This window comes from Mizuhopecten yessoensis, unplaced genomic scaffold (genome assembly GCF_002113885.1).
Source record: "Mizuhopecten yessoensis strain PY_sf001 unplaced genomic scaffold, ASM211388v2 scaffold716115, whole genome shotgun sequence".
NCBI classification, from domain to species: Eukaryota; Metazoa; Mollusca; class Bivalvia; order Pectinida; family Pectinidae; genus Mizuhopecten; species Mizuhopecten yessoensis.
Window position 1 is genome coordinate 134,578 of NW_018479955.1, and position 10,035 is coordinate 144,612.

At 37.7% G+C, this 10,035-nt stretch overlaps 2 protein-coding genes across 2 annotated transcripts; one reads left to right on the plus strand and one right to left on the minus strand.

The window, feature by feature from the left end:
* Nucleotides 1-254: 254 nt before the first annotated feature.
* Nucleotides 255-4,388, minus strand: LOC110441746 (molybdate-anion transporter-like). The gene is made up of 2 exons (XM_021484990.1): nt 4,147-4,388; nt 255-1,934 (listed from the first exon to the last, which is right to left on the minus strand). The coding sequence occupies exon 2, from the start codon at nt 1,839-1,841 to the stop codon at nt 483-485; it is 1,359 nt and encodes a 452-aa protein (XP_021340665.1). The 5' UTR covers nt 1,842-1,934; nt 4,147-4,388; the 3' UTR covers nt 255-482.
* A 33-nt stretch (nt 4,389-4,421) lies between these two features.
* Nucleotides 4,422-9,884, plus strand: LOC110441747 (tRNA (guanine-N(7)-)-methyltransferase-like). Its single transcript, XM_021484991.1, has 6 exons — nt 4,422-4,599; nt 6,138-6,307; nt 6,681-6,865; nt 7,499-7,612; nt 8,091-8,192; nt 9,648-9,884. Exons 1-6 carry the CDS (start codon nt 4,508-4,510, stop codon nt 9,792-9,794), a joined length of 810 nt encoding a protein of 269 aa, XP_021340666.1. The 5' UTR covers nt 4,422-4,507; the 3' UTR covers nt 9,795-9,884.
* Nucleotides 9,885-10,035: the final 151 nt, after the last annotated feature.

Below are 10,035 nucleotides of genomic sequence, written 5' to 3' on the forward strand. Positions count from 1 at the left end.
CTATATAAACTATAGTAAACTTTACCCCCTCTCCAAGGGAGAACGGATAGCTCAGGGGTCCTGAAATGTACAAGTTAAATAAAGCCCCTGATGTTCTTTCTTTCCATGCAGAGAAAATGACTGTAGTACCTCTGAGTCTGGAGAAGAAGATTTTTGAAATATTGGTTAATTTTCCCTTTGGGGCCCCTCCCTGGCCCCAGGGGTGGGGGTAGGAATTTTGTAGCCTCATCTACCAAGGTTGATTCTGACCAAGTTTGAAAAAAATCCATCCACTGGTTCTTGAGAAGAAGTTGAAAATGTAAAAAGTTTACGCACGACGACGGACGGAAGGCGATTATAATATTTAGTGAAATTCTCACAAATCTGTCTGCAGGCTCAAAATTAAAAATTGTATATCCCAGCTGTATGTCTTTTATAACTTTACAGATTGTAGCTGAATTTTCAATCTTCCAGCATTTACACAATAGTTTTTGAAATAATATTCAGAAAATGTTATGTATGTGGTCACTCTCTAGCCATGCTGCTTCCTGTTTCAACCTTTCGTCATCTTTGGTGACCTTCAGAAATCTTCCCCCGCTGGCGACGGCAAGGAGGAGGAGGAGAAGGCAGAGTACAAAGATCATTCTGTTGCCATGCTGAAACACGTCCTCATGTAGAAGCATCAATATCACACAAGCAATCAGGTTGATAGGCACACGGAACCAGTTAATCACGCCCCAACGATGCGTATCCGGAATTATTCGACTCCGGAGATATCCCATCGCTGGAAAATATATTCCTACTGCAACCTCAAATAAAGTTAGCGCAGAGAAAGAGAGTGATTCGTCCCTTTTCTCTGGATGAGTGGATATGATGAGAATAACGTTCGCTATCACTGCCATAACAATTGATAACATGAGTAAAACAGACGGCTGGAATCGTCTTGATGTCGACACAACATTGAAAAATCCCTGCCCTACTAATATACTTGCCATGAAACTTGAAAACACGATTCCAAGAGAAGGATTGCCAGTCTGTAGGATTGGCGTCCAAAGGAAAATCACGATGTAAATCACGCTTTCAAAAAGTGCCTCAATAGCTCCAAGCATAAAGATTTCTTCCTTTGTCACGATCATTTTAAAACCTTCTCCACATAATTTTTTAAATTTTATTTTATTACCACTGTAGTTTTCTGTCCAGTGAGTTGATACGATTATTCCAGAGAAAATAAGGAAGGGAATGGCAAGCATATAAGGAGCAACTGGACCCATCCCAAATCCTTCCGACACCAAGTTGGACGACACTCCCGCTAGTACTGCCAAAACACCATTCCAAGAAGAAGCTTTTGCAAATGTAACAGAAATCCACTCTTTTGGAAAGTCGTGTGTTTCTAAATGTTCATGAATGTACCAGGCTTCAAAAGCAGAAAATAACACTGAGGTAGCAATACCTCCTATAACTCTACCAATTAATAAGATACCATAACTTGTAGATAGCTTCATAAGACACGAAACTGAGTAGAGAACTGTGAACAGCAGACACAGTTTTTTGCGCCCAAATTGATCGGCAGCAATTGGAGTCCATGTACCAAGAATAATAGTTGAAGCAAATCCGACAGCATAGAGAGTGGCTATCTGTGCCTCTTGGTACCCATAGTAGGAGTACAGTTTATACAGGTAAGGACCTTGCAGCCAATCAGCAAACACTGCCATCAGGTACGCAGCAAAGTAACCACGCTGGAATTTCAGGAACTGTGGATTGTTCCCCTCAGAGAAATCTTTTCTCCTTTGGTAAGCCAAAAACTGAAACCCTCCACATAGGCACAGCATTACAAAGAATGTGATGTAGGTAATCGCAATCATCTTTTAGTCTTGGTTATCTTCCCTTCCTCAGATGTTCTTTTAGGATCACTGTTGATTCAGTAGGTGGATTGCTCGTCTTTTGTCCATGTTACCCTTTAAATAGTATCAAAGTGAGAAATTAGTAAATGTTAAGCAAAAGTTGGTTACAATACAGATAAACAACACCTTTAAAAGTGTTCTACAGATTGGAGTACTTTAACCCACGCCAGACCTTGATTGTAATGCATGTGTTATACAATTGTACCTTGTCTTCTGATATGTACTTAACAAACTTATTTGCTTTCCTACGAAAAGCTTTTGTAGCCTATTATAATTGCCTATTATTAAACTGTGCATGTGGAAATATCAGGTACTAGAAAGATGGCAAATATAGCCACATAGACAAATTTGGCTATTAAGTCATATAAAGGACACGATAGCCAAATTTGTCCATTAAACATGTACAGTGTATGGTACATTAAAGATTTGCCAGCGCTTACAGTTGTAACCATGGAAATGTATGTATAGAACATTCCCAGCACTTCAACTTATTCACAGGGACACATTTCTGATTTGTGTGGTTAAATCCTCCCCACAGAGGCAGTTTGACTAACAGACAGTAACAGTACCATTGAACTAAGTGTTTCAATGCAGCCATTTTTAACCTGTATTACATCACCAAGTGACCTCCATGACCTTGCATGTTGAAATGTTTTGGTGTGTGTACATCATCTGTACAATGACTATAAAATATCAGAATTTTGTCTAGAAACCTAAGAAATTCTAACTCATTTAGAAAAAAACCAAAACAATTTCATTCCCAACCCATTATCCATTTTGTAGTCTGTCGAAGACATGAATAGGAGCCTAGCTACCATATGCAAATAAAGCCATATCTCCTCATCATATTTTTCCACATCAAAGTCTGGTGGAAAAATATCAGTGAAGACTATTTCACTTGCTTTATAAAGAGTAAAGCAATTTTTTTGCACTATTGTAACAGGAGAGGAAAAATGCTAGGCCAGACCGGGGTTCCAACCCGGGACCCTCCGAACTCTAGACGGATGCTCTACCAACTGAACTATCTGGTCGCCGAAGATTGGACCCAGTCCAGTTCCGCTACATTCCTCCCTCCTTTAACAGAGTCTTCGACCCCGGAGACACACGAGACCCTATACCACCTTCTGTGGGTATATTTCGTTGGGGCGCCAAATGTAACAGGAGAGGAAAAATGCACGGCCAGACCCGTGGTTCGAACCTGGGACCCTCCGAACTCTAGACGGATGCTCTACCAATTGAGCTACATGTATCTGGTCGCCGACGAGAGACCCAGTCCAGTTCCGCTACACTATAATGCCTGAGAATTTTTAAACAGTGAATTGCTTAACAATTCCTATTTCATCTGAAAGAACAGCTCAAAAGATGCCTATAAAAGTGCTATTTTTCCCTAGAAAGTTTGGGTATTTGCACACATTTAACTTATGTTTTCAAATCTGAGAACATGCAATCTCCCCATGGAAATTTCAAAAAGTTGGCAAGTATGTACTTTGTAGGGCACACTTACGAAAACCTCTGTCGAGACGATAATATTGCTTTTAAATAAATTAACAATCCAACAGTGATTTTTTCAAGGTTAATTCGGGGCCTTCTATCTGTATCTGTATATTACTGGAAGACCTCAAATTTGAGTATAAATTCCAGGGTTGGAGGAGTGCGCTTTTATTTATAATGTTTCAGTTTGTAGTGCTGTCTTGAAGCTTTTAAGTTCTTGCCTTCCCCCAGATAATTTTGGCTGGGTTTTTTCCCCAAATCAATGCAAAAAATCACTTTATTTCCCAAAATCATTATTTTTTGTGGGGTGATATTTTGCCAGAAATCAATAGGCACAGGCCCCTGTGAAAAGGAAGTACTCAAAATCGAGCATTTTCAAGCAGGATATTGCATTCGACGTATACTAAAATGAATAACGATAGTCACACATTTAAGAATTTTTATAAGCGTAACCGAGTTGTCTTTCTTTGAACACTGTCAACGCTCCGAAAACCATACTTTGCTTAACAGTAAACAGTTACACTGATTTTTCCTGTTCACAAAAGACAGCTTTTGTTACCATTCAAAGATTATAGCATGCTAACAGTAGTATGGCAGTTGTAAATTGATATGCTACGATATGGGGTCTAGTCTCGGGGGATAAAATATCAGTATACATGTAGACGGACTAGACGTCTGCAGACAGGTAATACTAATCATTTTTGTTCGACGACAACCGGATAATTAATTATTTAACGTGCATTAATTAAAATTAAAGCAGTCAACAGTTTGCTACCTTTGGAACATGATGCCATATCAAACGATCAAATGAAGCCAGAATCCAGAGGAAGTTGTGGTTGGTGACATGTCACATATTTAGTCTCTAACACAATTTATCGCGTCGTTTGAAAGAGCACAGAGCTAGCAAATTCAATTTAGCACCGTTGTCAACATTGGTACTTATGGATGATTACATAAATACTCAATCTAATGAGAGACACTGTGTGAATAATCATCGTAAAAATAATATCAATCGTGTTAAAGAGTACTAAAACCGGAAGTTAAACAAAAGTAACTTCCGGGTAAATAACTGGAGGAAAACACGTGTCTGAACGTCACCTACTTGTTTTTCAACTGCTTTGTGTACACGAAGCCGAATGGCCAAAAATATGGAGATCAGACTGCCACAAAAGAAATATTACAGACAGAGGGCGCATTCCAACCCAATGTCAGACCACATAGTTGATTAGTAAGTCCGTCAGATGCAGTGATGTTTCCTTTCCGGGGAAAAGAGGGGAGGGATTCTCACAGAGGTTTGCGGATGTTGATCCAGCCCATTGAGCTTCAAAATACATTGACCTCCCTAGTTGGTTATGATAGGAGCAAGGCTTATTAAAAAGAAATTGTACATTACTAGTGGAACATACCTGCATACTGACCTTACTTGATTGCACAGTGGTTCGTTACGAACGTCTAATAATATTAATGCTATACGTATCTGCTTATATGAGTCACAGACCGCATAAACATACCTGTGTGCTGTGACCCATATCAGTACAGCATATGCGTATGAAACATTTGCAACGAACCCCTGTGATTAGAGGAGATGGATCTTAGCAGTGAAGGCAGTTGAAGAAGCAGATAAAAATGACAGCAAAGGGCTTTAGTAGGAGAGATAACCAGGATTGCGGAACTGGACTGGGTCGATCGTTGGCGGCTCAATTGCTAGAGTCCGTCTTGAGTTCGGATGGTTCCGGGTTCGAACCCTGGTCTGGCCGTGCATTTTTCCTCTCCTGTTACATTAATTAACAGGTTTATCTAGGCCTTTTTTCTACCGGTAATGGGAAGTTTCCCCTAAGAAAATTTGTCCTTATTTTCCCCTAAATTTTAGTAACTTGTTCACAAATTCCCTAGGTTTTGTTTAAACTTAATGAAATATTTAATATATTTCTTTGATTTTTGATGCTATACTTTACATTTTTCTTCAAAAGTTAGTTTCCCCTACATCCTAGATAAACCCTTGCTTAATATTGACAATACCTCATGATCAAGGACATCAGATATCTCTGCAATAATCTGAAGGGATTTAAAGTAATCGGGGTACTTTTTAGGTCTGTTTAAATGACCCCTTCCCGACCATAGCTGTTAATAGGATGTAAACCACAAACAAACCAAACCCAATACTAGTCTAGGAAAGGGGTGATTTTTCCCACTTTAAAATTCCTTATTCAGAATTTCATCTGCTGGAATAAGTACGCACAGAAGCCCAGGATTACTGACTAAACTAGGTATTTACTGACAAATAGATGTGACATTTCAGGGAACTTCACGACATGGGAAAGCTTAACTACCGGGTACATGAGGCAACACACCAATTTAAAATGGATGTTTACAGATATATTCTTTTTACCAGCATTTTGTAAAGGACTGAAACAGACTACCAGACAAAAATATCAATAAGGAATTTAAGCCCAGTCTAAACAAGCAGATTCTAGAGTAGAATATTTTAAATAGGTCATGATCATATACATGAATTCTGCTGACACCTCAAGGAAAAGTAGACAAACCCAATTATTTTTAATCTTATCCCTTTGCATTGATATCTGTGTATTGTACATAAGGAAAATGGTAAACATATCTATATTTGATGTTTATGTTTTGTATTGTCACCACTATGAAATATGATGCCAACAGAATTTATTGTAAGCTGGTATATATAATTCAAATTATTTGTGTAATGGAGGGATTTCACAGATGTGGAAGATCTTTGTGATTTGTATTTTGTAGCCCCATCAGACCAGACACCATGGATTGGTCAGAGTATTATCCAGAGTTTTGTAAGCCTCTTCCAAACACTAAACATGATGATGAAGAAAATGATATGGAAACATCTGATAAAGGGAGACTACCCCGAGTTGAATTTGCAGACATTGGATGTGGATACGGAGGCTTGTTGGGTAATATCATATCTAGAGGGACTTAAATCCAAATCATTTGAGCAGTGATTACCGATATTGCCCTAATTTCAACCGTCCAGTTATCTCCCTTTTTTTTAACACATGGACTTTTTGCTGTTTATCTCCAGTTTGTTTATAAGTGGGAGTTATCTCCCCTCCTTTATTACAGTGTTATCATTCTGTATTAACAAAAAGTATTTCATTCCAAAGTATCTATCAGTATCGGGGGATATAATTTGACACACTTTTTCGAGTCACTCATAGAAATTATATTTATAGATTAACTTGCTATTTGATCCACTTGAAAATTCCGTCTTTGTAGATGTGATTTGATGAAATGTAATTCCTCCTATTTTCTGTTTAATTTTAACAGTCCAGTTATCCCCCATATTTCCTGACTCCTTGATGTTAGGAATGGAGATTCGAGTGAAAGTGTCAGACTATGTAAAGGATAGAATCAAAGCTTTGAGGGAAAACAGTCCAGGAAAATACCAGAATATTGCTTGCATCAGAACAAATGCCATGAAATTTTTGCCAAATTTTTTCCAGAAGGGTCAGGTAAGTTGATTAACTGTTAATAAACAGTAAATCTTTGTTAATCCAGCCTCTACAAACAAGTGCTTAATTTTATTAACCTCTTTACCTACAAACTCTTGGCTACTATCAGTTCTACAGTTCTTTGATAGTAATTATCTATAAAATGACTAATGACAACATTATAGTAGATAAACAATATGTGGTTGGTTGGCACAGTGGATAGAACACTCGCCTTTCACCAAGACGGACAGGAAGCAATTCCAAATTCGAATGTGAAAGGTTCTGGGTCACCAGCACAACTATGTGGGCTTTCTCCAGGTAGTCGTGTGTCCTACCACATTAAGACGTTTTTGTGCTCTTGCATATGGGCCAATAAGAGTGATTAACATAAATTGGAAAAAACTTTTTAAAAAATACCTAGTGACTGAAGTTTTCATTATTGCACATGTGACATAAAACCTTATAAAGACATCACTATTACTTTAATACAGTACAGAAGCCTTTAGTTTGAATGACACATACATTGTTTAGAAACATATTCTTAAGATGTCCTAGTCTACAAACACATGTACATGTGTATATTCTGGTAAGAAAATTCAAATGATTACATGATTGTGTGATTTAAATTGAATTTGTGTATTGTTTTAATTTCAGCTCACAAAAATGTTTTTTCTGTTTCCTGACCCTCACTTCAAGAAAACTAAACATAAATGGCGGATCATAAGTCAGACTCTTTTAGCGGAGTATGCCTACGTCCTGAGTATTGGAGTAAGTAGGTCACACCCTGATGTATTATTTATCTGTTGTTGTCTAAATGAGAAATCGACGACCAATCATGACCTGATGTTATAATCAAATTATGACGAAATTCCCGAATGGTTTTCTATTGACATCGCCTATTTGTTTAAAATGTATTTTGAACTGATTGAGACCACAGAAATGACAAAATGCTACAGTGCATAGTGGAATATGTTTGAACAGAACTGTGTTGGATACCATCATACATGTTAAATAGATACATTTCCAACCTTAGATTAAAGACTCTGTGTGTTTCAGGGTATTGTGTATACTATCACTGATGTAAAGGATACCATCATACATGTCAAATAGATACATTTCCAACCTTAGATTAAAGCCTCTGTGTGTTTCAGGGTATTGTGTATACTATCACTGATGTAAAGGATACCATCATACATGTTAAATAGATACATTTCCAACCTTAGATTAAAGACTCTGTGTGTTTCAGGGTATTGTGTATACTATCACTGATGTAAAGGATCTGCATGATTGGATGGTACAGCATTTCGATGACTTTCCGCTGTTTGAGCGAATCTGTGATGAGGACATGGTAAGAGATTTTAAATTATGAACTAATTTTTAGCTGACCTAGCCCTCTAATGCCATGGCATAAAGACTGTCTGCTATCCATCTGGCATCAACTTTTCTTTTACAAAGACTGAAAGTAGTTTGACTAAGCTTTGACAAGGATTATCCATCGGCCAAGGGAACTAATTCTTTTAGAAATGAAAAGCAAAGTCCCTCCTTGGGCCATAAAAGGAAAATAGGGGTGAATATTTACTTAAGACAATTTAGATAAAGAAGAATGGATTTCAACCTAAATTAAAAACAATCATCCATGCACCAAAGGAATTCAAAGTTGTATAAAGGAAGGGCATGGCTCCCCTGGGAGCCAAACAGGGTCGAAAAGGGAAAATCCAATAGAGTGTCCCATCTTCAAATGACACCTTTATGTATAAGGTTGAACAGATATACACCTAAATTGGCCCAGAGTATCTATGGGCCAAGTGAATTAAATCCATAAATGAAGATTGTCGTCTTCCTTGGGACAGGCAAGTGGGGAAAAATAGAAGAAATGGGGGTAAAACTTTTAAGGATTTCTTTTCAAGTTCAGGTAAAGGGATATTAATATCTGTAGCATGGAGCATGCCTGGGCCATGGGAATTCAGTGCTACAGATTATTTTACAATAATAAGTTGCTCTAGGGCCCAATGGGATAAATGAAAGATAGATTATTAAAAGACTTCCTCCATGGTTTGGTGAATGAATTTGACCTTGGAACAATTTCCTTGGAGAAAGGGGATTCAGTATTGTATAATTTAATATTTTGACTCTCTTGAGTGTTAGCACTGAGGGGACAGACCTAATAGGGGAAATAATTTCAAATTATTTTTGCCTTTTTCTCCAGTTATAATAAGTTGACATTACAAAAAGTGTATTTGATCTTTATATGACAACTTGTTAATTTTCGGGATGATTTGGAATTCAAGATAGCTCCCTTGGCCGCTAATTAGCTTGAGGCATTTTCAACAACTCAGGCCAAGGATAGTCAAACTTGATATGAATAACACTTTCACAGTCATGCACTGGTTCTGTTATTGTGGAGGTTAATTGGATATTAAAATTGGTCTATTTCATTGTTTTAAGTTAGTTGAAACATTTCAATTTTAACTTCAGATTGAAAATGAAACAGGTGGGTAATACAGGCCCGATGGGCCTCGTTGACCTGGTGATGATAAAGAAAGTTTGGATACAAGAGCCAATTACTACCAGTTTTGATTTCAGTCAGTTTTCAGTCAGTTTTCGCCCTTTAAAATCCGTCAATATTTAGACATCTATTTGTCTAAATCTGGAGTCGGGGCCAGATGAAACTCGGTCTAGACTACCTCTTAGTAAATCTATAAACAAACAACTGTTCTTTCTCTGAACAGAAGTGAGCATGTTTTTACCTAGAGAAAATGTAAATAAAAGAGAGTAACCAATCTTTTTTTTCTTTTCTGAACAGAAGTCAGATATTGTTGTTGAGAAGTTGTACGAGAGCACTGAGGAAGGTCAAAAGGTCACAAGGAATAGCGGAGATAAATACCTGGCTGTGTTTAAACGAATCGAGGATCCTGTAGTCTCCACTAAATCATCACTTCCACCAAGCTGACTAGTCTCCACTAATAAATAGCATCATGTTAAATTTAAATAGCTGATGTTTGTTTTCTTATTTTTAGGTCACCTGAGACAAAGTCTCAAGTGACCTATTGCGATCGCCTTTTGTCCGTCGTCGTCCGTCGTCCGTCGTGCGTCCGTAAACAATTTACATTTTCGACTTCTTCTCCAAAACCCCTGAACCAATTTCAATGAAATTTTGCAGGGACCTTCCATGGACAAAGGTCAACAAAAAT